Source organism: Phycodurus eques, chromosome 1 (assembly GCF_024500275.1).
Source record: "Phycodurus eques isolate BA_2022a chromosome 1, UOR_Pequ_1.1, whole genome shotgun sequence".
NCBI classification, from domain to species: domain Eukaryota; kingdom Metazoa; phylum Chordata; class Actinopteri; order Syngnathiformes; family Syngnathidae; genus Phycodurus; species Phycodurus eques.
This window is the reverse complement of record NC_084525.1, coordinates 42,159,498-42,187,135: the sequence shown is the minus strand read 5'-3', so window position 1 is coordinate 42,187,135 and position 27,638 is coordinate 42,159,498. Positions and strand designations below refer to the sequence as shown.

At 41.7% G+C, this 27,638-nt stretch overlaps 1 protein-coding gene across 5 annotated transcripts in view; it reads left to right on the top strand.

The window, feature by feature from the left end:
* mcf2la (mcf.2 cell line derived transforming sequence-like a) overlaps positions 1 to 27,638 on the top strand; it is a 40,502-nt gene that overhangs the window by 246 nt on the left and 12,618 nt on the right. For 4 of the 5 annotated variants that reach the window (XR_009769602.1, XM_061692696.1, XM_061692685.1 and 1 more), the window contains exons 1-14: positions 7,402 to 7,633; positions 16,249 to 16,332; positions 16,830 to 16,944; positions 18,246 to 18,336; positions 23,052 to 23,165; positions 23,292 to 23,408; positions 23,492 to 23,641; positions 24,125 to 24,249; positions 24,317 to 24,431; positions 24,511 to 24,630; positions 26,619 to 26,810; positions 26,885 to 27,076; positions 27,269 to 27,422; positions 27,534 to 27,586. Coding sequence is in view for 4 of the 5 variants with exons in the window: in XM_061692696.1 (XP_061548680.1) it covers positions 7,561 to 7,633; positions 16,249 to 16,332; positions 16,830 to 16,944; positions 18,246 to 18,336; positions 23,052 to 23,165; positions 23,292 to 23,408; positions 23,492 to 23,641; positions 24,125 to 24,249; positions 24,317 to 24,431; positions 24,511 to 24,630; positions 26,619 to 26,810; positions 26,885 to 27,076; positions 27,269 to 27,422; positions 27,534 to 27,586 (1,695 nt within the window). In the remaining variant the exon portion in view is untranslated. Of the gene's footprint in view, positions 1 to 7,401; positions 7,634 to 16,248; positions 16,333 to 16,829; positions 16,945 to 18,245; positions 18,337 to 23,051; positions 23,166 to 23,291; positions 23,409 to 23,491; positions 23,642 to 24,124; positions 24,250 to 24,316; positions 24,432 to 24,510; positions 24,631 to 26,618; positions 26,811 to 26,884; positions 27,077 to 27,268; positions 27,423 to 27,533; positions 27,587 to 27,638 lie in introns of those variants that run through there. The other variant, XM_061692672.1, reaches the window with a different exon arrangement.

The window sequence follows — 27,638 nt, the reverse complement described above, 5'->3', positions numbered from 1 at the left end:
CTCAAAAAATTATATTTACAATAAAGGTTTCTTTGTTCCTCTATTTATGCCAGTGAGGCATAGTGACAGACAGAACAAATGAATGGTCTTCTATTAGATGATAGGAAGTAAATACAGTAATTAATGTATCCACTTTTTGTGACATTTTTGTTTGTTGGTGTGCCGTGAGATTTTTCAATTGTAAAATATATTCCTTGGCTGCATAAAGCTTGGAAATCACTGCTCTAGTCAGATCGTGTATTCTAATCAGTCAGGTCAATCCAACATTACAACGTGACAGAAATAATGGGTGCGAACTTACTATAGTTAAATTACTTTATTTTTAATTAAATTACTTCACCCACACGGAAACTTTAGAGCATGATTCGACAGAACGGCGGCATGTTTTAGGTACAACCCTCAGTGATGCAGTAGCTTGCTAGGCTACATAACGTTTTGTTGCCTGCTTGTTAGCCGTATCGGATTAAAAGTACGTGAACATACCTCAAGCAATCCTTAAACGAACGTCCTCTCCTGTCCTGAGCACCGGTGACCACCAACTCACGTTTTTCCCCTTTTTGTTCTTCTAATAAAGTCGGCGCGATCTACTCTTGTTGTCGTCGCCACGGTAACGAGTGTATCCGGTCGCATTTGAGTTGACAAGATAAAGCCCAAAGATTGTAAAAAACGGTATGCGATGGTATCGGAATAAAATATTCTATTGCAGTAGTCTGACAGTGCAATCGTGAAAGAGCAAATTTGTCTTGTAGTCTGATCCGGCCGGGCATTACGTGTTGTCTGTCTCAGACGTGTTGTCTGTCCCATACCGCCGACATGTTTTTTTTTTTTTTTAAATAACTTCATTGGCCATCAGATATTTACAGTACTATATCAAAAGAAACGCGACAAGGCTAAAAATAAAATAGCTTTTGGATTCAAATATACTGTGCATGATGGCGACGCGGAGTAAATGTCTTTTGCGGAGCCGATCAATGATGTCATTGATCGGCTCCGCAAAAGACATTTGCTCGGCGAATTGTGACATTAAAGCCGATCAGCATAAAATGCTAATTATCGGCCAATACCGATCAGGCCGATATAATCGGTGTAAAGTCTAATGTTAATTTTACTTGCATTAGGTTTGGGGTCACTAGTTGTTAATTTATAAGATTAAAACAGATGCTGAGTTGTTACATGGGAACATGATCACTCCCGATCCATACTGACTCACAGAGCACGAAACCAGACAGGTCAGAGGTCTTGTTTGGTGGACATTTTGTGTTTGAGCATTTCTTAGCAAACAGTGTGCGATCCCTTCGGGCCACTGCTGTGTGTTTTGAAGGCACAGGCGGCTGATTCAGTAGCAGCCGTTAGAGCCACCCTTGTGGAGTTAGGCTCATGCTGATACTTTACACTTGCTGGACTTTGATCCCTGAAAATTAATTCAACTGCTGCAAGTTAAGTGCAGGATTACTTGGAACTCGTTCATCCGAGTCATAGACTGTGCAAGGAGGAATTCAAATCGCATGTTCATAGGTGCGTGTGTCTGCAAATAATGTAGGATCAAGGTGTAAGTTTTGGGGACATGCCGCATCACAAATGGGAGCGCACAACATCGCTATGTCGTTATGTCGGTCTGATACTCATCTGCAGGGTAGCAGAGGGGCGGGACAGAAGGAGGAGGCGTGAGAACGCTAGTTGACAGGTGTACTTGTGTAACGGCGAGGGAGAGACAACCAGATATATAAAATATAATGAGTGCAGGACAAGGCAGGCGACACTCGATTCTTTATCTGTGGAGGTGAAAATGGGGACCAAAGTGCAGAAGGGTTGGAAGGAGCTCGGTGAGCGGTTTGTCTGCATCTCACTGGCGGAGATGGAGCGCTACTATAGATACACCCAGTGCTGTCATCAGCTGCATTGTAAGTGTGTGTGTGTGTGTGTGTGTGTGCACGTGTGCGCGCACGTGCATGCATGTGTGTGTTGGCTGTTGTCTTATTTTGTCTACTTCAACTATTACCTCAATGTGCATGTCATGCATGAATAGAAAAAGCATTTACTCAGTGTGGAATGATTGCCAAGGTATGAGCCACTGTCTGTTGATTACTTAATGTCAGGTGGTACCCAGGAGGTTGGCAGTCATATATGTATCAAGCTTTTGAGGTCTTTAAGATGTGCTTGTCTTTAGGATGTGCTTGTTGAATTAGTTTTTTTGTTGTTGTTTTTTTTTGCCAAAGTATTAACCTGTTAGAGTTGCCCACAAGCTTCAAAGTGCTGTCAGCTCTTACGAGTGCCGCTCTTTTCAATATAAGACAACATTAAATACAAAGCGATGTAGTTGTGGCCATCAAAGTGCCAAATGTTGTCTTGTGAAGGTGTTGCTTCTCTGCCACAGATCAAAATTTTTTTTTTTTTACAGCTTGGGAGGAGAACAGCTGGTTCTGAAAAAGTACCACATCCTTGTTTATTCAAGGTGGTTCTTTAAACATTTGCATAAATTGTGCGTGTGTGTGTGTGCGCGCGCATGTGTGTGTGTATGATGATGATTGATCCTGATGGTGAGTATATTTTTAGACCTCGACGCCTGCTATGGCTACTCTGATTCCTTTGGTCTTTATTTAGAGTTGATCTGTATATTTTTAGTATTTTCTACAATAGCAATACTACTACTCTACTACAACATGCTTTGTCACTTAGACAGCTGCATGCTTCACTATTAAATCCCACTTGCTGATATTTTCCTTTATATTGATAAATTTGATAAATTGGTTTTGCTCTTAATTTAAATTGAAAAAACAACGCATAATAAATTGGCCTTAAAATAACAGCTTCTGAGCCATTTTAGTGGTAGACTGGCATCTCTGTTACTGTTTCCGTGGATCTCAGTGACGTTCCAGCCCACCTGCAGTTGGAGCTCATTGAGCTGCAGTGTGACACAGTGTCGCAGCCGGTACCAACAACTCCCTCTTGTCAACTTTTACCAGCAGCTGGATAAAGACAGGTTCCAAGAGATTCGTACATTTGCTAAGAAAATGTTGAGCTTGTTTGGCTCGAAATACTTGTGTGAGAAGACATTCTCAGTCATGAACATGAATAAGAACCGCGTGCGGACAAGACGAAGTGACTCCCACCTGCGTGACATCTTGCGCATTAAAACCACCGCTTTTGAGCCAGACCTGCCCCATTTACTGCAGTCGAGATCTCAGTATCACCCTTCACATTAATGCAAACATGTTGTTTGTTGATTCTGATGAATAAAGTTTGAGTTTGAGTCAAATTTCATAAAAATACTTTATTTTGCATTTCATTAATTTTTATTTTAACCTTCATTTATCCAAGTCAGGCAGTTATAAGATCTACCTAGCAGCAGACAGCATAGTAAAATAAAAATACAAAAATACTCGTCGGTAGCATGTGAAATTAATGCTGGAAATTAATGCTGGCCCGCATGACAATTTTTTTACGGCAATGTGGCCCCTGAGCCAAAAGGTTTGGGCACCCCTGGTGTAGTGGAATAGCATGGGCACTTGTCATGGATTTACATTGCCGGACTAAGTGCCAAATTCCAATTCAGTGCCCATGTTTTGTCTGTTTTTTGCCTGTTTTACATGAACCCTGCGGAGCCACCCTGGTGCCAAGGTCTGAGAAAAATAATAATTCATTGATAAGAAGTTCCCTCATTTTATTAATTTGTAATTTTAATTTGTACCCAGAGTTTAGTAATCTGTACCATCAATTTTGTAATCTGTTCCCTCAATTTACCCTCAGTTTAGTAATCTGTACCCTCAATTGAGCAAATCTCTGGGGCTCCTGAATATACATCTCTGTCTATCTATCAAGTACAGAGCCCCAGAGATTTGCTCAACTGAGGGTACAGATTACTAAATTGAGGGATCAGATTATCAATTAATATTGTTTTTCTTCTACCTTGGCACCAAGAGAGTCATTCACATCCACTAACTTTTACTGAACATGTAAAACAGTCTGCATGAACAGACATCTTAACTAGAGTTATTGAACCACACAAAGAGTAAACACCAGTCAGAAGTAGTATGGTAGTAAAATAATCTGAATTGTGTCACTTGAAACCTTTAGTATAAATCCTGGCCTGATTGTGTTTAGCGCTATCATCAGCTAACATATACTGTAGTTAAAGACATAATGTTACAACAACAACAAAAAATGTTTGTGTTCACAACGTTGGCTTGGCATATTTTTCTCTTCTTTCTTTGCCTCTTTGCATTTGTATTTGCCACAGTATCTTGAAAGTCAATTACACTTACTGTACACCTGCTGTTGGACCCTTATAGAGAAATCAATTATTCCTTACTGTTTAAATCTCAAATAATACAAACTCTTTGTCCCATGTAGTGACCTGGTTAGATTACAGTTGCAAGAGGATATTAAGTGCTTGCACAACCAAAATGTGTGGATCAGTTGCTTTTAACTTCCTGTGGTAGTCCCCTGAATCTGGTGTGAGGCACTTCCTCTTGAATTGAAATGGAAATCAAATCATCATGGAGATTAAACACACTGTTCTTCATTATATCAGTTACTTATTCTGATGCCCTTCTGTTTTGTCCAGAATGGTGCAAAAGTCTTTCATCACCTTTTAATTTTAATTTCATTGGAGTCCAGCTGTGTTTGATTATACAGACTTGACTAGGAAAGTCACACACCTGTCTATATAAGATCTTGCAGCTCACAGTGCATTTCAGATCAAATGAGAATCATGAGGTCAAAGGAACTGCCTGAAGAGCTCAGAGGCAGAATTGTGGCAAGGCACAGATCTGGCCAAGGTTACAAAAATAATTGTGCTGCACTTAAGGTTCCTAAAACCACAGTGGCCTCCATAATCCCGAAACTGAAAGACGTTTGGGACAACCAAAACCCTTGCTGAAGCTGGCCACTGAACAATCGGGCGAGAAGAGCCTTGGTGAGAGAGGTAAAGAAGAACCCAAAGATCACTGTGGCTGAGCTCCAGAGATGCAGTCGGCAGATGGGAGAACGTTCTATAGAAAGTCAACCATCACTGCAGCCCTCCACCAGTCGGCGCTTTATGGCAGAGTGGCCCGACGGAAGCCTCTCCTCAGTGCAAGGCACACGAAAGCTTGCATGGAGTTTGCTAAAAAAACACCCAAAGGACTCCAAGATGGTGAGACATACGATTCTCTGGTCTGATGAGACCAAGATAGAACCAAGATAGAAAATTTTGGCTTTAAGCGGTATGTGTGGAGAAAACCAGGCACTGCTCATCACCTGTCCAATACAGTCCCAACAGTGAAGCATGGTGGTGACAGCGTCATGCTGTGGGGGTGTTTTTCAGCTGCAGGGACAGGACCACTGGTTGCAATCGAAGGAAGGATGAATGCGGCCAAGTACAGGGATATCCTGGACGAAAACCTTCTCCAGAGTGCTCAGGACCTCAGACTGGGCCCAAGGTTCACCTTCCAACAAGACAATGACCCTAAGCACACAGCTAAAATACCGAAGGAGTGGCTTCAGAATGGCGGCACGGTGGATGACTGGTTAGAGCGTCTGCCTCACAATTCTGAGGACTGGGGTTCAAATCCCGGCCCCGCCTGAGTGGAGTTTGAATGTTCTCCCCGTGCCTGCGTGGCTTTTCTCTGGGCACTCCGGTTTCCTCCCACATCCCAAAAACATGCATGGTAGGTTAATTGAAGACTCTAAATTGACCGTAGGTGTGAATGTGAGTATGAATGGTTGTTTGTTTATGTTCCCTGCGATTGGCTGGCAATCAGTCCAGGGTGTATGTTTGTTTATGTTCCCTGCGATTGGCTGGCAATCAGTTCAGGGTGTACCCTGCCTCCTGCCCAAAGATAGCTGGGATAGGCTCCAGCACTCCCGTGACCCTTGTGAGGATAAGCGGCTGAGAAAATGGATGGATAGATGGATGGATGGCTTCAGAACAACTCCATGACTGTTCTTGAATGGGCCAGCCAGAGCCCTGACTTAAACTCAATTGAGCAACTCTGGAAAAACCTGAAAATGGCTGTTCACCATCATTCACCATCCAACCTGACAGAAATGGAGAGGATCTGCAAGGAGGAATGATCCCCAAATCCAGGTGTGAAAAACTTCAAATATCATTCCCAAAAAGAGTCATGGCTGTATTAGCTCAAAAGGGTGCTTCTACTAAATACTGAGTAAAGGGTGTGAATACTTATGGCTATGTGATATTTCAGTTTTTCTTTTTTAATAAATTTGCAAATATTTCAACATTTCCATTTTTTTATGTCAATATGGGGTGCTGTGTGTACATTGAGGAACAAATGAATTTAAATTATTTCAGCAAATGGCTGCAATATAGCAAAGAGTGAAAAATTTAAGGGGCTCTGAATACTTTCCGTACCCACTGTATATCTTCTGCCCTCTCTTTCTACCTCAAGTTGCCTCTTAATTGGCGTCTTCCTGTTTACTTTTCATCTGGCAAATAGCGTTTCAGCCAGCAGCGGAAAGAGTCGATAGTGTGTCAAATAAATTCATTTGGTCTCGTCTGCTACCCGCCGCCATGACACACGCACACACCCACGAGTCTTGTTTACATCCCGTGGACGCATGTCTGTCCGTGTTCATGTTTACCTACAGTGAATTAATATATAGATAGATATATTTCTTAGTGGGTTTTTGTAAAACACTATGGAATGTAAATATTGGAATTAGAAATATGTAAATCAACAAAACAGGAAATTCATCTTTTTTGTTTTGTTTTACTGAATTATACATTTATGCAGCCAAAATTAACTTTATATACTCAGTCAACCTAATCCTGAAACCCCAAAGACGAAATAGAATGGGTCTACAGTATATATGTTAATTCTGGGTGATGCAAAATTCAAAGGCCTAATGAATAAAGTTCCCATGAGAATGTACACATGCAGTCATAAATGAAGTGAAATATTGTCTGACTCCACATGCTACCTATTTCACACGCCTATCATAGCAACAACCACACCTTGTGTACTTTGCCGAAGGATGTGAACCAGTTTCATAATAGAAACAATAATAGTTGTCATGAATTGCTCACCTCAGGGTCAGTTTTCAAATGTGACTTCTTACTACATCTTTGTGGCACAATGGTTCCCCCTGCTGTCTCCCTTTACATTGTGTGTGTGTGTGTGTGTGTGTGTGTGCGCACGTGCGTGTGTGTGCTTGGTACCCATCGAGTGTTACAGAAGCACAGTAAAACATAAAGATGTTAAAGACTTGTGCGGAGCCTGTCAGGCATCAGGGATGCTCTGTTCACAAGCCATGTGAAACGTGAAACTGGGGGCGGAACCTCTAAAGCTCCGCCTGCTAGGGTGATACTATGCATTCAAGTGTGTGTGTGTGTGTGTGCGTGTGCGTGCGTGCATGTGCGAGTGTGTGCCACTACTGTGCAGTGACAGCTTAGTGAGCGACTTCAGTCTTCAGCTGTGTGGGAATGGACTGCCAGTGCCGGAACTTCCACTGGGATGTTCTCGGACATCATGCGGCTGTGTGTGAGTGTGTTCTAGTATGTGTGTGTGTGTTTGTGTGTACACGTGCATCTGAGAGGGGGTCAAATAGGTGCAAGCAATCATGGCTGTGAACCGAGTATCTCAACTGTGCTTTGACATCACCAGGCTTTGGCTGCAACTGAAGATGATGACAGGTAGAGTGACTTCTCAAGAGCTCACATAGTTTGTTGTTTTGTAGCTTCTTTTGGTCCTTCTCGGTGCAACACTGTCAGCATCAGTGGTCTTTGTAGTTTGACGGACAGTGGTTGTGCAAGGTTTCTTTAACAGTTTGTTTCAGTTGTGCATCTGATAAAAGTGCATTATCCTGGCACTTAAAGTAAAGAAAAGAAACCAACAACATTCTTCCAATGTACCCACATGTTAAGAAATGAATACTGCAGAATCCCTTTTGCCTCCATCTTTATTTGCTGGTCCGTCATTTTCCAATTAATGTGTTCTAAGAAATGTGATGTTCACAGTTTCCCTCTGTAATATTTTAAAGTGGAAACCCGACCATTGCGGGCAGGGTTATGCCAAGGCGATTAATTTTAACACATTTTTTGTATTGTATAAGGAAGAAATGTGACGAAATGTAGACATATGCAGTATGTAGAAAATGAGCATATTTGTAGGTGTATGATTACATGTTGATTTATCAACATAACACTGAGATTTCTTTAACATTTATAGAGAGGATGCCTGGCTCAGGGGTACCTTGACAGTAGTCAGCAAGCAGACTAGGATCTCTCCAGCTTCTAGTTGCCACTTTTACGTTTGTCTGCAGTGGGACTTGAACCATAACTGCGGTTCCAAGGGCCAAGTCCTTACAGATGAGCCCTGCTGCCTATCTGGCAATATTATTTGGCATTATTTTTTGTCCTAGTTGTACATGCTAGAGAAACTGAAGTATCTCCTTCACATTCAAATTAACAACCTATAAAGAATATTTGTAGGGAAATGGGTTAAATTATTAAATTAAATTAAGTCTTGTTGTTCCATTAGAAAGCGTCTTCTTAAATCAGCTGATCACTGCTCACTGTTCCTAAAGGCACGAGCATGTGCAGCGCGGCGTACACGTCCACCGGGTTATGAATGACATGAATGAAGGAACATGGCCTGACTTTGTCATCCTCATTGATTTGGTCTCATGTAAGCAAGACAGTTCTCCATCTGAAAGCATCACTATCCATCAGCGTTACATAATGCAAGCTATTCATTTTGTCCCGAGGTCAACTGTGTATATTGAAGGAGTGTGTACGCTTGTGTCTTAGACTGTGCACAGACATTGTGCTTGTCCTATTAACCTACAGTAGTGCTTCCTGTTGTCCTCTTGGAATAACACTGGAGCAAACTCCCTTTTTAGTGTTTGAATGTCAGATTCTTCTGTGTGAGTGTGTGTGTCTGTGTATGTGTGCGAGTGTGTGTGAGTGTGTGACGAGCAGGCAGGTAGCCTGGCCCTCACACACTCTTCACTCACACACAAAGGCAGTAAAGGTATTGGTACTTGGTTCACTTTGTCTTTTGCCAAGTAAAGATTAGAAGCTGCTAAGCTCCCATAATACAGTCTGGCATGTGAGCTCTGTTGCATGCATGACAGAAGAGTCGTGTAATAGCAACACTGTGGTTGTTAAGGACTTTTTGTTCCTCAAGGGGTCTCTTCACTGAAAACGACCCCTACATCCACACAAAAGAACAGAATCATAAATTCACTAGAAAATTGAATTTGATTATTGGTGGGTAGAAATTATGATCCCTCATTGAGGGTTCCCATATACATTTATATACACACACACACACACACAGCGAAACCTTGATTTAATGGGTGCCTATTTAACAGATATCGGAAGTAATGGACCGTCTGGACAGTACATGTCTAAAAATAGTTTCCAGTTGTCACTTTAACCACCTTTTACAAGTCTGTTAATTCCAGAATTGGCCGCTGTTGTTTTTACTGGCACTGTGGCACAATATAGGCAGAGACGGCGACAGACATTTCCGGGTCACGGATACAACGGCTGCAATATTTAACAAGTCACCATTTTTCTCACTAAATATATTTCCAAAGGTGCTATTGTCATCAAATATTAACAGATGATGGGAACAACCCAAGTAATCCATAGATACAAAGTAAGTAGAACAATTAAGATACACAATTACGTTGTGTGTAATACTGTGAAATGGCACAGGGAAAAAGTATTGAACACATGAAGAAAGGGAGGTGCAAAAAGGCATGGAAAGCCAAGACACCTAAAATATATCAATAATCAAACAGCAATCCAGACCCTTGTCAGTGCAAATGTATATCAGCTAATTGATGGCCTACAAAAAGGTCTCATTGCCAAGGTGTGAGCCAAGACATTTCATGATGGGTTAGAGCAAAGACGCGTCACATCACGCTTGGAGGAGAAATGGCACTGCACATCACCATAAAAATAGCATACCAACAGTGAAGTTCGAAGGTGGGAACATGACGGTGTGCGGCTACTTTTCAGCAAATGGTACTGGTAAGCTTCACATTATTGAAGGAAGGATGAATGAGCAAATCTACCAAGACATTCTTGACAAAAATCTGCTACCATCTGCAAGGATGAAGAAAATGAAACGAGGGTGGACATTTCATCAGGATAATTATCCAAAACATATACTGCCAAGGAATCTCTCAACTGGTTTCAAAGAAAAATCAATAAATAAAGCTACTAGATTGGCCTAGACAATCACCTGACTTGAATCCAATCGAAAATCTATGGAAAGAACTGAAATTCAAGGTCCATTTAAAAAATTAATAAATAAATAAAAATAAATACACGGAACCTTAAAGATTTGAAGAGGAGGAATGTGCCAAAATCACACCAGAACAATGCATACGACTAGTTTCTCCACATAGGAGGCGTCTTGAAGCTTTCATTGCAAACAAAGGCTTTTGTACAAATTATAAATACCAGTTGCTGTGTTCAATACATTTTCCCTGTGTCGTTTTACATTATTACACAACTTACTTTCTGATTTTATTTGTACTACTTTCTTTGTATGTATGGATTAGTTGGGCTGTTCCCATCTGGTGAAATTTTCATGTTAACACCACCTTTGGTATTATTATTTGGAATATATTATTTATTATTATTTTGTAATTTTTTAGTGAGAAAAATGGTGACGTGTTAAATGTTTATTTCAGCCGCTGTATAACAATATGACTAGATCCAGGCAATACACACGCCCAAGTCTACGTGGCAGCCAGGTTGAATGTGGAAGCATTCAACAATGCATTGACGTGTTGACAGGAGTCTATTGTTGCGTAGAGGTCTGCAAAGAGAGCGCATTATGCCATTAGCGGCATTTTTTTTTCCTTTAAGAGATGTCTCTGGAGCCGTACTGCAGTCTGGAACATGGTATTTTTGGGACAGTAACAGTTTTTTTGTCAAGCCGTTCGTCTATGGCATGTCATTTACAGATTTAGAAATGAGAAGCACACTAATTCGCTGAAGCTCATGAAAGCGACACGCGACGACAACAAGTAATTGTCACCATGACCAAGCACACCAACGGGTGGAGGGCCCCGCCTCCCTATTAGTCTGTTAAATCGAGGCTCCACTGTATATATATATAAAAATATACATGATAATTTTTAAAGAACACATTTTCTACAGCTCTGACTTATAGAGCCAGAATGTATTTCGAACTTAGGTGCTGACCTTTCGTTGGAAGGATCGCCTTCTATCCCTCAGGCAATTGTTGACCTTTTGATTTGGGCCCATCTAACTGTAGTAGTCCACCGCCAAGATCAGGTATCAGACGCATGTGGAAGGTAATATTTGGATTTAGATTTTTTTTAATGACTACAGAACAGCCTTGTGTACAAATAGTCAGCACTTGTCCAGTCAGTCTTGCTGTCTTAACTTTGCTTAAATTTCCTTTTGAGTATACAAATTTGGCTTTCTCCCATAATAACTGATAGCCAAGAGCAAAGACAGCTAAAATGCAGGCTAATGTTTTTCACTCATCTGGAATTTTACCATTCCTTTAACCGTAGGATAACTCTTATTCTGGAAAGTGCATGTCTTGTATATGTATAGTTGAAAAGGCCGTCATGGAATGATGGCTCAGTGAATGGGTCAAACTTGAAGCCTTTGTTATATTTTTCTATATTTTGCTTTTCTCCTCCTTAATTGTTTGGCAAGCAGCACTTCATGGCAGCAGCCAAATTATCCAATCAACCCTCCAACTTTTTGCAACTCAGTGTGTGTTTGTGTAAATACAAAAAAAAAAAAAAAATGTGACGATCCTTTCTGGCTGCAGTTTTCACTTGATCCCTAATTCTAGTTTTGGGATTGGGAATAGACATACACATTCCAGATCACTGTTGGCCTGGGTGACCTAGTTTTTGTCAAGCATTTTGTGTATGCGAGTGCAGTGATGGTGACTGTGACAGATGGCGTTTTGGTAAAGCCTCACCATAATGCCCGATAATAGGGCTCGGCTTCCCTTACAGGAGTGTGTGCACACATGCGCACACACACAGCTGCACAGTGGTGGGTAAATCCTGGCATCTCTACAAGCACACACGTGTGTTCAGATGCAACTGTCCATTTCTCTGTTGGTATTTGATGAATGGACTCCTGCAGTGTGAGTGGGTGTTTGTTTCTCCACTAACATACATGCTTTTTTGTTGTTTGCCTTTCCCTCAAATAGGGTTTAGTGCATGTCTGTGTATCCATTTGCGGTGGTCAACATGCTCAAGCTTCCTGAGACTTCGAACTTTAACCGGCCGTCAGCATTTGCAGCCATCAACAGCTGGCTGTTGTGTTTGAACTGGCAGTGTGTGTTTAGCAAAAATAAAGGTTGCTGAAAACATGCAGAACAAAGGGCTGGCCTTGTGCGTCTCTGTGGTTTAACGCTGTAACTAAAAGTATTAGCTGGGCCTTCATTGCCAGATGTAGCAGATTGTTCTTGAATTAATGGTGCATATTGCAAAACGATTTACAACTGTATAACAACCACAAGATAAGTGGTTGCTCAGTAAAGCAGCTTGTTTTTTTATAATCACTGCCAAAACATGAATTTGAATGTTATTTCTGTCGGGTGAGTGTGGAATCTTGTCAAGTGTTGTTGAGCCATAGGGGAAACGTATCAGAAGTGTCAACAAGCAGCAGGCCAACACATTAAATATGAAGGGATGTGTAAAGAAATCCTGTCCTGGTTCACTCAATTGAGATGAGCACCTCCATGGTCGCCTCCTCTTCACTTTCTCAGCTGTAATACCACACAGTCTCAGAATAAAACAAGCAAGCAAATAATGGCCAACATACTGTACATGTCATTGTTGAATTAGCAGGAGATATTGGATTAAAAGCAGATAGGAGAATCAAGAAAACTTTAAATTAATATTTCCATTTTTTTTGTATGTTAGGATATGTGTTATTTCTTCCCGTTAAGCCTATAAAAAAAGCATGAATGAAGTGAGGAAAGGGTCCAGATGGGGGAAGGGTGTGAATAAGGTGGAGGGACATTCTTTTCTCTGCCCCCATAATCACTATTTATGTGTGCCCCACTTCCACTGTGAATCTGTGCGCACTAAAGGGTTTCACTCACAGCAGAGCAGTCATAGTTTAATTTAATTCACTAGACTGAAAGCAGGCAGTTTTAGAGTTCAGTTCGATTGGAAAAAAAGACGCCTGTATGTCTGATGTCTGTCTATGCACAACTTTTGTTTCTAAATTATCTCGACCAAATGCTGTATTTGACCAAATTGGCATTGGTCGCCTCAAAGTATTTGAAGTACCTTCAGAGAGGCAAGCAAGCTGTGCCACAAAACCTTCGTCTGAAGCTACCTTAAACTCTTGACCACCATCAGTCATGCAAAGGTCAAACTGAAAGTAAGGCCAGTTCATGTGCGCATACAATACACATACTGTCTGTAGAGATATACAGTCTTAATTTGTCAGACACACTAAACTTAGCAGACATGTCGCCTATACACATACTGTAAATCCATACAAAACATGTCTTGGGGTTTACACATTTAAAAACAAAAACAAAAAAAACCTCAAAGTTGCTCCTAATCATGGAGATTTGCTTCACTCTCCTGTAGTACGGCTAATTATAGCAGAGTAGTTGCTTTTGGTCAAATTAGAGGCTTCCTGGCTTTGCTGGAATGCTTGTGGTCTGTTTAAAATCTGCCTTGTGGACCTGCGGTTGTGCCACGTCTCCATCTTAACATCCCTGAACTTAACTTCCATATGTTTTCCTGTGTTTCCTTTCACTTCCTTCTTCGCCTCATCAGCGTGTTCAGCATATTTGTAATTTATTACAACAAAAAAAAAGGGACAGAGCAGGTAGTAGGTCAGTGTAAGGATTTGCCCTGTTGACTAGAAGATTGCAGGTTTGAGGCCCTCTAGACTGTCAGAAAAGTACCCTCAAGGTGCAATCTACACTGATGTACCCTTTTGGCTTCATTGTTGAACGTGTGGGAAGTATGTTCCATGTTGACATCAATGGGTTGGGAGATGAGCGATTACAGAGTTGCTTGCCGAGTATACTGTACTAGCCCTGAGTATCACTATATTTCCACTATGTATAGCGTTAGGTTGTAAATTTGACTCTGAGGCTTGACACTGCATTGTTCAAGTGACACAATATAAATTGTCTGCTCAAGTGGCACGATTAGGTTGTGCGTCATGGCAAGGTAAACCGAAAAAAAAAAATGGAATCGGATATCTTCAGATCAAAATCAGGCCTTTCCTCTTCCAAATGTGGATACAAATCCGATATATTGCAGATCTATGCGGTGATCAAATAAAGGCCAGCTTCATGTCATCAAAATACTGTACACCAATCGCTAATGTACAGTAGACACACCTGCGTCTGCCCAAACAACACAGGATCATTAACGGATCAGAAGAGGAGGAAGTTGTGGGTGAGTAAACAGGCGACTTGGGTTGTAAAAGAAGCCTAAAGTCGTCCGAATGCTATGGCCGCAAAGCTCCCTCAGAAGAAAGTCAGAAGTCCTTACACAAACGACAAAGACAGGAGATCCTGGACGTTTTTGTGCTTGGATGTAAACAAGCCACTCCTCGGATTGCTCACGGTGCAGGAAGCTGACCGGTCAGCCCTTCACTCAGTCAATAGATTTTGAGTTTTGTGCAATTTTGAGCCATGCATTTACTAATGCGGCATTGACACATCACACACAAGCCTCTCAGTGTGACAGTTTTATTCGTTATTTTGTAGATAGTGTATTATTTGTGGCGGCACGGTGGACGACTGGTTAGAGCGTCTGCCTCACAGTTCTGAGGAGTGGGGTTCAATCCCTGGCTCCGCCTGTGTGGAGTTTGCATGTTCTCCCCGTGCCTGTGTGGGTTTTCTCCGGGCACGCCGGTTTCCTACCACATCCCAAAAACATGCATGGTAGGTTAATTGACAACTCTGACTTGCCCGTAGGTATGAATGTGAGTGCGAATGGTTATTTGTTTGTATGTGCCCTGTGATTGGCTGGCAACCAGTTAAGGGTGTACCCCGCCTCCTGCCTGATGATAGCTGGGATAGGCTCCAGCACGCCCGCGACCCTCGTGAGGAGAAGTGGCTCAGAAAATGGAAGGATGGATGTATTATTTGTATAGAAATATATAGTGATTCTCAGGCCTTGTATACTCATACACCCAGGTCATAATATTTAAAATTCAGAAGAATATAACTATTTCTGTAAAGCATTTTCTAATATTTATGGTGTCTTCTCATATAAGGAAAATATGTTTAAACATTGCAGGTTGTTGTAGTGATTTTACATGGCTAAGACCTCAATAGTTTGTGTTCAATATGTGGTAATTGTTCTCAGGTCTACAGTTGAAACGATGTTTACATACACTACTATATATAAAAAGACACTTTTGTTTCACTTTTTGACATGAAATCAGATTAAACTTTTCCTGTTTTAGGTCAATTAGGATTTTAGGATTTATTTTGTATTTGTTTTTTTTCTTACTTTCTTCAAATTTGGAACTTTACATACATTTCATTATTATTTGGTACCAGTGCCTTTTTTAAACTGGATGATTTGGGTCAAAGGTTTTGGATATCCTTCCACAAACTTCTCACAATAACTGATGTGTAACTGAGCCAGGTTTGTAAGGGCACCTTTGCTCACACGTTTTTTTGAAGCCTGCCATCACCGGCTGTTGGTGGCATTTTCTTGTATATCCACTTTTTGTGACTTTTTTTTTCTTCTGCTGATGTGTCGTGAGATTTTCCGAATGTAAAATACGTGCCTTGGCTCAATTAAAGTTGGTAATCACTGGTGTATGTAAACATCTGGTTTCAACTGTAAATGTGAATAAGGCTGATCTCACAGCTCCTCTTACAAATATGAAGTTTGTTTGGTTTGCACTTTCATACTGATGAATCTGTTTCTCCGCCAGTCCCAGCAGACTGCATCTAAAACTCTCCTCATACCTGCCTCGGTGCCAGCCTTCTGCCTGAAAATGACACGAAAAAGTGGCAAAATACTTGATGTCGTCATAAAAATATTTTGTATTTTTATATTTTGAAAATTATTATATACCATAACGTTTTGAGGAAACAATTTTATGAACTACAGCAGTGGTGCGCAAACGTTTTACACCAAGTCCCACCGAAAAAAATACCACCATAATGACCAAGATTAAACATTTGGACATTAACACTGCACTTAAATAATGATTCAAATAAATGTACTGCACAAGATGTGAAAGCCATCAAGTTGTAAGATGATAAAAACAAGTGTTTAAATGTCTCTTCCCAGATGATATTTTACAGACAGAAGGTCTTCCTTTATGTGCAGCACAAATTGGCACTGAACTCCAGAAGCAGTTTGCCACCCTACCAGGTTGGTTTGTTTTCTTGCTCTTATGAACATTCATGTTACTTGTCCCAGACAGACAAAAGTCCTCATTTAGGAAGACAATTAAAACTTTTGCACTCAAGACATGCACAAGAACCACACTCTGAGCCTGTGCATTGGGTTGCCATGACGATAACGGCTGCTTCGTGACGCTATGTGAATAATTCATCACTGTGATTATCTGCTTTGTAACTTGATCCACCAATAAGAGAGGTTTGTGTATGCCCGTTTTTTGATTTTGCTATTGTGCTTTTATGCACATTTTGGTCATACTGGGTAAGAAGATTCAAATGTCTCCGTTAATTTGAGATACATCCTGCAATTATGCGCAGGGCAGAGTTTGGGGGCTTTTGTTGTACATTTCCTCTCTGCTGTTCAAGTGCTAAATGCTCAACTTTCTGTCTAGCTTACATCAGCCTTGTGCTATCAGTGCTAGTTGATCGTGAATGCAACTTTAACTGACTTCACCTCTCTGCCAACAGGGGGCCGCGGGACTGATGGCAGCCCCATCATCATCTTCCCAGAATTCCCTGCTTTCAGCGAACTGGAAGAGCATGAGCTCAAAAATGTGTTTAACTACCTCACTACTGTGCCCAGGTCAGTTTCACGTTTCGTCTGTCGGTAATACTGTTTGACACCAACAGATGACAGCACAGAGCCACAGGGCTGCCCGAGGGATGACATCAGCGATGGTTTAAAAATAGATCCTAGCGCTACCATAAGAAAGGAGAAAAGAGACATGAAAGATAAAACACTGAAATTTATGGAGGAAATATCCGTTGGACACCATAAGCATTTGCATGGACGACATAAATGTATTTTTATACATATGCGTGTATCACGGCGGGATTTCTATGCATCTGTTTTATTCTTGCGGCTATCACTTCATATCCCGCACCCCTCTCAGAGTCCCCTCCTTTTTTCCCCACTAGCCCTTTGCACCCAACTGCCGATCTGGCGGCACTCTTGAGCTCTGATTGGCTGTAGGAGAACAGTAAGATGCAGATCTCGTCTCTAATTGGCTGAGTATGGGATGCTGATGGTGGAGGAGTTGGAGGAGAGGGGGATGCTCTTTAAGGATGAGAACAGTCCCCTCTCCTCATATGCAGGCTGCAAACAGATGATCAGCGATGCAGGAAGAAATGGAATAATGGAAAATAAAGGAATATATATATGGATGATAACATTGGAATATTGAGGATATTTTTTTAAGACCGGAATTACATTACGGATACGGATCATTGTATTTCATCTAGCTGGTTTGAATAGTTACTGTTGTTAGGATGGATTGAAGATTTGCTGCTGCTGCATTCGCCAGGTAGCATTTTGCTAACATGTATGCTTGTATGTGCTCATTTCAAAATTATTAGGCACCCGACAAAGAAAAATACAACAACATTTTTTATTTAGTTTTATGTTCACATTGCTGTGTTTGAATGATTGTCCTCGTTTGCATGTGCATGATTAGCGCAGAAATACCAGTAAGTCCAGCCAGACCTTTACTGAAAAGGCTGGCTTTAATTTTACACATACACACACAAACACAAACACACACACACACCTACATTATCTTGATGAGGTTTCTGCATATTGCACTGTCCTTGGAATGGATGGCAAGATTTTTGCATACACAAGAAGGCAGAGCCAAGGTTGCCATGGTGATTTTGGGGCTCTCAATCACTGCAGAACTGCTGATTGCAAACATATTGCTGGCAGCAAGTTATTCAAACCTCTGCCCTTTAAGCATTTGAGTCCAACACACACACACACACACAAAGCTCAACTAAAGTCAAATGACTACATGAAATATTTCTAATCTACTTAAAAGGACACCCAAGGAAATGCAATGCAAAAAGTAATAAATACATAAACAAACAGCGTGCTCTTCTCTCTTACAGCATTGCCGCATCAGGAGTAGGATTCATTCTAGTCATCGACAGGCGACTGGACCGATGGGCCGCTGTAAGGGCTACCCTGCTCCGAATCGCAGTAAGACGCTGTATGCAAGCATGTGCATGTGGTGTGTGTGAAGCCGTCGGGAAGGCTAAACATGCTAGCAAAGCTGTCAGTCTCTGCATGTGTTAGCTGAAAGAGTCCACACTCACTACTCAATCTTGTATCTGCATGCACGCCTTTAGACTACAAGTCTACTTCATCTGCAGGTGTCCAACCTTCAGTGGGTACTGGAATGGAGACTCAAAAGGGAAATGCATCTGTTAAGCACCATTAAGCAGCTCTTGCTCATGAGGGGATGCATCTTTAGCATAGCACATACATCTGTTGTCAATATGTTTATCCTGTGCAACACTGTTGAGCTTGTTGGATGTATGCATATATATGCTAATTGGACACCAAGCTCATCAAGCCCACTTGTTCTCCCTTAGAGCACACACTCTCCAAACAAGAGGATCATTACTGGTCTATTACGTTTATTGTGTATAAAATGATAAACATTTGTTTTAACGAGATTTCATCAGTCACCTGAAGGTGTATTGAATTGTGTGTGTGTGTGTGTAATCAACCTGTTTTGCCGACTAGCCAATAACAGCGTGCCCTATTGCAAAGTGAAGGTCACTTGTCGTCCCATGAGAATCTCCACTCCTCAAGGTCATTCAAGGTCACCTGCTGCCATCCCGCTGGAGGTAAAAATGTGGAGAGGCCGCTGTTGACACGTATATGGGCAACGGTGTGAAAAGGCAGATGCCCTCTCCCTGCCATATTGCCTGTGTCAAAGTTTCCCAATTTGTAGTCCAAATAAATGATGATGAACCCGATGGTTGCCACATCTCGAGAGTGGGTATTGTCCCTGCAGTCTGTGTAGGCAATGGCAGCTAATGAACATGGAGTCACTCATTCGTGCAGTAGAAGGCTGCAGGGTGGAGCTCAGTCAGGTGGGGCACACAGGCTGGACTGTGTTCCATCGACAGTGCATCCGGAAAGTATTCACAGCGCTTCACTTTTGTTATGTTAGACTTATTCCAAAATGTAAAAATCATACCTTTACAGGAGCAGCCTCAGATATTTTTGAGTATAATGCCACAAGCTAGGCAGTCCCATCTTTGGGCAGTTTCGCCCATTCCTCTTTGCATCACCTCTAAAGCGCGATCAGTTTGAATAATGTGCGTCGGTGAACCGCCATTATCAGACCTCTCCAGAGATGTTCAAACAGATTCAAATCTGGGCTCAGGCTTGGCCACCCAAGGACACTCACAGAGTTGTTCTGAAGGGGCTTCTTTGTTACGTTGGCTTTGTGCTTAGGGTTGCTGTCCTGCTGAGAGATGAACCGTCAACGCAGACTAAGGTCAAGCATGTCTCTTTACATTGCTGCCTTGTTTCCCAGTCCTTGCCGCTGAGAAACATCCCTTACAGCATGATGCTGCCTATCGGGATGGTATTAGCCAGGTGTTAAGAGGTGCCTGGTTTCCACCAAACATTACTTCTGGCTTTAACGCCAAAGAGTTTAATCTTAGGCAGGCCAGGAAATCCTGTCTCTCATTTTCTGAAATACCTTCAGGTGCCTTTGCGCAAACTCCAGGTGGGCTCCTATGTGCCTGTTACACAAGAGTAGCTTCTGTCTGGCCACTATACCATATGGTCCTGATTGGTGGATTGCTGCTGACATGGCTATCCTCTTTCTGCAAAACGCTGGAGCTCTGACAGAGTGACCATCAAGTTGTTGGCCACCTCCCTGACTAAAGCCCTTCTTCCCGGGCCACTAGCATCCACTCTTATGAAAGATGTCTGTAAGGTTTTGCAGTGGACCTATTAGACACACCAACATGAGCGTGTGTAGAGCACAAATGCAGTACACTCGACCACAGAAATAGTTGAAATTGGAAATTGGAAAAAAATACAAGTATAGGCAAACATGCTATGGCAGAACTTGCGGTCGGGGCAAAAGACAAAGTGGACTGACAGAAAAGCAAGGCTGGAAAGTCTGTGGCAGACAGGGTTGGCAACCAAAAATGAATGCTTGTTAACATTGGAGAGTCATGCATGGACGTGTAGCGAATAATCTGGTAATGAGTCAGTGATCAGGAGAGCGTTAAATAGGTTGCCGCTGCTGACTGGCAAAGTGGAGGTGTACGTGGAAAAACACTGGGAGTGCGCATCACTGACTAATGATGCCCAACTGTGCCACACACATCCATCCAGAAGAACATAATTGTCTCTTCTAGTTCATCCTAAAGTTGTATGATGCGGTTGAGGTCAGGGCTATCAAGTTCTTCCACAGTTAACTCAACTAAGCATATGGATCTTGCTTTGTCATTTTAGAACAGATAATGGTTTTACCCAATGTTACTACAAAGTTGCAAGCACAGAGTTGTCCAAAATGTCTTTGTAAGATGAGGAATTAGCAATCGAGTGGGAATAAGACGTCTAGTCCAATGCCTGATTGGAAAAAAATAATAATAAAGGTAGAAGTGTGTGTGTCCCATCTTGTCCATTCAGTCTATTTTTGATATGGCGGCTCAGAAATTGCTGCTGCACTAAAGCCCCCTTTGTCACAAAGGATAGGGGGCTAGAGCTTGTGGATTACCACGTGGCTATCCTGCTCCCAGGAGAGCGACAAGCACATTGTTTGGAAGACGGGACTGGTTCTCCTCACTGAGAGAATATAAATTAGACTGGCCTGCAGAAAATCTTAATCTAATTCTTATCATTTATTTATAAGCGTCTTTGATCTGTTAGTCTGATCATGTGTCTTGAGAGTGGACGTTTTTTGACTGTGAACGTGTGTATCCAGGGATGGACTGTATGTCTACATTAGCATGTAGTGGGACAGCAAGTGCATTGTCATGTTAATGCAACAAGGCCACTCAGAATTAATTACATTTAATTAATTCCACTTGCCGATACAGCATTGTAAATTGTCTTTCAGTGTTATTGTAACGCTCAGCTGATCTTCACAGCATGAAAAACATTTTTTTTTTTTTTTTTTTTTTTTTTTTTTTTTGGTGTGTTGTGGTGATGGAGAGCGCATCATCCCTCACTCTGACTCCATTGCAGCCTGTGCCTTTCCCAAGGCAAATGGTTTCCATGGCAACTTCATGCATTTCATGACTACGATGAATGCGTTAGTGTTCAGTGTGTGCAGATCATCTTTTTGACTTCGTCACAGCCACGTGTGCTTTTAATGGTGGCACATGAGGAATGTCGTTTTCTGCAATAGTACGTACCAAAGAAAGCTCTCCAGCCCACTGGCCTCTGTTAATGTCTACTGTAGACAAATGCTAGCATTATTCCCAGTGTCAATCTGTGAGTGAAGCTGTTTTATGAAACAAACTTTCACAGCTTTTTATGTCCGCATGTACTTCTGGTCATCTACCTGTTATGATCAGTGTCTTACTGCAGATACAGTAGTAGTAGGTTTTAAAGGAGACATTATGCAATTTTTAAAACCCTATTTAAAATGGTGCTCAAGTGTTGTGATAAAAGACATTCTTCCATCAGAACGTACAAAGCATAAAGAAATACAGCACACTTAACAGCCACGTGTCACACTACAATATAGTTCAAATCACTCAGTTTTGGGGACGGTTCTGTCTCATGCAAATGCAAAGTACATCATTTGTTAATGACGACGGCGGAGCAAGGTCATGTGATGAAGCGAGTGGATGTTCTGTTTTCGCAACTTAACGACTTTGTTGCTATATTTGGGATTTTTCGAAGAACTCTAGCGACTTTTTGTTTCAGCAATACAGCTACCAACTTTTTTGTTGTGTTATTAGACACTTTTGGAGACTCTTTTCCCTCCAGAAAATGTTTTTCCCTCCGTGTCCAGCCTGAAAATGAATTTTGCGTGCCCAAAGCCACCGCCCACTCCACCCCTTCAAATCCAGCACCCATGAAGATTAAATTGAATTTTCACTCATGGAGGCAGCAGATCCCCCACGCCCACGTTGACAACCTAGTCAAACATTCAAATAGAGAAGCTAAAGTTGTTAACACTGTTAGTTAATGCCTATCTAGGCTAACACAGCAGCTCTGCTTACCTTTTGCCTTTGACACTGGCCATCGCTTAACAATGGCAGATATAGTAGCCTAGTTGCCGAGTCATGAGCAGAGAAACTTTATTTGGAGGTAGTTATTATTCAAATTTTCCCAATTGTGATGTAACAATTCAGAAAACTTCAGAACAGCTCACTCACAGACACATTTTAAGAAATAGGCAGGTAACTAAAGACTTACTCGGTTTAATTTCACACTTGCTAGGTGGGCAAGAAGTAACTGTATGCCTAGGTACAAGATTAAATTTTCCATATGTCCTGTGTACACTACATGGACAAAAGTATTTTTATACCCAGCCATTATACCTACAAGACGTGAAAATGGAAGAACATTTGGAATAGGAGTTTGTCCCACCCTCTGCAACTGCCACTCTTTGTACTAGATATTTGTGCGTGGAGGAATTCGTGACACAACTGATGTTACATGAAAGGTCCTCGCTAACAGAAAAAATAAAACACTCATCCAAGCAATTAAATTTTTCTCAACACAAGACATTTTGCGAAGGCTGGATCACCCTAATATTGTTGTCGAACTAACAAATGCAATTATGTCGAACAGGTTGACACGAATAATAAATACAATTATTAAATAAGGTCATTCTCGAGAACTCTTGTTGTTGTTGTTATTATTATTATTGTTGTTGTTGTTATTATTGTTATTATTATGGGGCTCACAATATCATTCTCCTCCAGGGCTCCTTCCCAGCGAATGTAAACTTGGTTCTGGTGTTGCGTCCCACGACATTGCTGCAGCGGGCACTGTCAGACTTCCTCTTCAAGTTCAGCAAGGATGAGTTCAAAATGAAGGTGTGGCTTTTCTCCCTGTAATTGTCAGTCCCTTGACTTCCTGAATAGTAATTGGGTCAATGTCTCTGTTCTGCTTGACTCACATGCCACCCCTCCATTGCACCAATCTGCCATGCACCCTTCCAGGTGGTCATGCTGAGTTCGGTGACCGAGCTCCATGCCTACATCGATCCAGGACAACTAACCACGGATTTGGGGGGGGTGCAAGAATACTGCCATGAAAGCTGGATTTCACACCGAACTGTATGGACACGCACACACAGACGCACGCACACTCTCAACAGGATCACATCTTTATGAAACACATCCTACCTTTTCCAATGCAGGCAATTGAAGCGTTTGCTCTCATGGTGAAGACGACTGCTCACACTCTGCAGGCCTTTGGCACAGAGCTTGCAGAGACAGAATTGCCCAACGATGCTGAGGCCACTACCAGTCTGCTGCACTCGCATTCTCTAAAAAAAGACAAAATGAAGGTCTCTTTCTCGCTTTCTGTCATGGGGAAGAGACTTTAGGCAAGCCTTTCTTACACGTAGGGTCAGGACACATTCTGGGTCCTCGATCATTGGGGCTGAGCAATGCTCAAAGGTTTTAATGTGATCGTCAAAACGTATACTTTTTGGTGGCTTTTTGATTTATTTTCTGTTGTGATGAATCCATGTCTGTTGTGTTTCACTTTACAGCTATATTTTAAAGAAATAAACAAATACGAATCAAGATTAAACCCAAAGGTGGTTCTATAATCCTGAACCAAAAGATAATTTTAGCCGTAAATACAAAAATGGCGACTCAAAGAAAAATAGATTATCTGACTAAATTGGAATTTTCACCACCCTGGTTATAGTTTCCCAAAAAGTACATTTCGGATGATTTTACGCTATGAAAGGTACTTTCTCTGTTTGGTCACGTGGTTGTGGTATTCAGAGTAAAGATCGCATCTCTAAATCTATATTTTCCAGGAGGACCTACAGGTGTCGCAATCTCAAGGTGCACGCCTATTGGAGTGCATCAATGAGCCTTTTCAGACTGACATGGAATACCATATGACCCATGATGAGCTGGAAAACTTAGCCACTGTTCAGCGGTAAGAGGGACGTAACTGTATGTGCATGTTTTGACATTTTTATTCTCTCGTCTTTTCCTACCCTCAGACTTCTGGGACAGCTCGACGAGACCGAGACAGCATTTGACGATTTCTGGGAACGCCACCGCTCCAAGCTGGAGCAGTGTTTGCAGCTTCGCCATTTTGAGCAACACTTCCGTGAAGTTAGTTGAGGAAATTCAGGCCCATGCTTGGCAAGAACATTTTCTCTAAAACCATGCTTTGTTGTTGTTGTGCTCACAGGTACGCTCCCAACTTGATGCAACGTCAGAACGGTTACGTGGTTTCTCAGAGGTCAGCGTAAATCCTGCCCATGCTGAGCACGTCCTCCGAGAGCTCAACTGTCACGAGGAAAAGGCTTGTGTAAGAACACACACACATGTACACAAAGACATGCGCACGCTGCTGAAAGCCAACTCTTACATGATACTGAAACCCACCTTTATAATCAACCTAGAGCCCCACTACAGCTTACAGAAAGAAGTGATGAATGTAGGCAGAACATGAAATTAAATTCAATACAGTGGTTCCTTGAGATAGAAGACCCGATTTACCTTTTTTTTTGGTTTTGATTTGCAAGCGCAAACTCGAGACACGAGTGCTGTATGGTGGCAGTGTACTCTATTCTACACACTTCACAATAAGCAGCAGTTTGGCAAACGTACAATTCATTAAAAAAGAGGCATCAAGCTGTTTAATGGTCACTTTAAAAAAAATTCACAAATCGATACAGTTGGTCTGTCCCCACTTTGTCTGGTTTTTTTCCTTCCAAATATTAACCAATTTAAAGTGGTGAAAATAGCTTTAGAACAAATCTATTGACGCTCTTGAGTGCTCAAAATAAATGTATATATAAATGTATATATAAATAGTAGTATATAGTATATATAGTATAAAGTATATGTAAATAATTTTTTTTTTTTTTTTTTTTTTTTGTATGGTTGGGGCTTGGCGTGAGCACAGATTGTGATGAGGAGGTTCTGGCGCCTGGCGACATTCTAATATTTTAATCAATGACTGCGTAGTAACTTTTTAAAAATATATTTAATTAGCGATCGAACATAATTTTTGGGTGATGCTGTGTTGATGTGAGTGTGCAACGGAATATGACAGCAGTATATAAGCTATACCAACTTTAACAAACCTGTGTTTGGGAACTCTGTTTTTCTGATTTCCTGAAAAGTAGTGGTATTGGTAGATACAAGGTCCGACAGCAACAATCTACGAAAAATGACTAATATTACAGTATTTAACTGAGTTTCATAAAGTTGTAGTCCTCTAAAATAGAAGCACTATTTTTCTTCGGTGGTGTGTTCATGACTGTACAGTATTATACTTTTTATTTTTAGTATTATACTTTCTCCCAGTGGCCAAGGCAGGCACACCACAAGGATCAGCACAATGAATTGCAGCATTAAATGATGACGCACAAACTGTTCTATTTAATTATGGTATTACACTATATTTTCATAGACAAACCATACCATATTATAGAGTGCTATTTTTCCTTATTAAAAAAATACAACGGATTAATGGAATCTCCATTCATTTTAATGGGGAAAGATGATTTGAGATACAGCACATCTGCCTCACAGTTCTGAGGACCGCGGTTCAAATCCCGGCCCCGCCTGTGTGGAGTTTGCATGTTCTCCCCGTGGCTGCATGGGTTTTCTCCGGGAACTCCGGTTTCCTCCCACATCCCAAAAACGTGCATGGTAGGTTAATTGAAGACTCTAAATTGCCCGTAAGTGTGAATGTGCGTGCGAATGGTTGTTTGTTTATATGTGCCCTGCGATTGGCTAGCGACCAGTTCAGGGTGTACCCCACCTCTCGCCCGAAGATAGCTGGGATAGGCTCAAGCACGCCCGCAACCCTCTTGAGGATAAGCGGTACAGAAAATGGATGGATGGATTTAAGATACAAGTGTTTTGAGTTACAAGCGTGGGCACAGAATGAATAAAACTCGTATCTCAAGGCACCACTGTATTTACAAGAAGCCATAGTATCAAGGATACTGTTCAGTTTGACGATTTGACGACAAGCAAAAACATTCGTTGAGGGGTTTAAGAAATTCACACACTATAAGGCACTCAGAAATGCGTGGTTATTTTAACGCCACACATTTTCTTTCAAAGGCTTTTATTTGTACCTCATTAGGGTCTGGACTGGTCGCCAGTCAATTGCAGGGTACATATAGACATCTGTTCACATTTACATTCACACCTATGAACAATTTAGAGTCATCAATTCACTTAACTAACATACCTCTTTTTGGAATGTGGGTGGAAGCTGGAGTGCCCGGAGAAAACCCAGAACATGCAAACGGCACACTCTTTCTAATGTACCAACAGGAGGTTCTGGACTATGCCCTGTCGCTTGCCAGCGAAGGCGACGGGCTGATCGAGAGCGCTCACTATGCAGAAGACTCCATTCGGCCGAAGTGCTGCCAGCTGAGAGCAGTGTGTGATGATATCAGCTCTACTCTGAGGGACAAGAAGAAACTCCTTTTAACGGCAATGGAGCTCCACCATGCCCTGGAGAAGGTACATTCTCTCCAGGGCATACAAGCTGTATTTCTGTGAGAATTTGAAAGTACGTAACAGATTTGTTTCTTCAGGCCTCCTGTTGGTGCGAAGAGGGAATTTATCTGTTGGCAAGCCAGCCAGTGGACCGATGTCAGTCTCAAGATGGAGCTGAGGCTGCTCTTCAAGAATTGGAACGATACCTGGACACAGCGCCGCTTCACACCCTCATCGACTGCAGCGCCATCTGCTGCCAATATGAGGCGGTGCTCACTACTCAGCTCAGGGTAAGTCAGTCTGACATGATCACGTTTTCATCCGTGTTCGTAAGTGTGTCCGACTTAATGTCTACAGTTTTTATTTAATCAACTTGGTATTCTTCCAAAGATATCATGAAATTCTAAACATAAATTAGAATTTAAAAAAGAAAGTCTATTCTGATCCATATGTCAAATTTTGATATGTATGTTCTCCATCAGGACCAGGTAGAGAGAGTTTTCCAGAAGCAAAGCTCCGTCCAGCAGATGTTTGATAAGAGACGCATCAGCCTGAAAAAACTTGCTGCCAAACAGACACGACCAGTTCAGCCAGTGGCTCCAAGACCAGAAGTCAAGTCTCCACATGCATCTCCCAGTATGTTTTTAACCAAGATATGATCAAGGACATTGATCAATGTTGTATATGTTGTATTGTTGTACATTATGCTTGCTATTCTAATAAAATATTGTCCTTTCTGTGTGTCAGATCAACAGAGAAAAGAGAGGAGATACTCAGCAGATAATGCCCTCTGCAAAAAGGTAAATACTGTTGTCCTGTCAAGACCGAAAGTGACACGTTGAAAACGTTTGG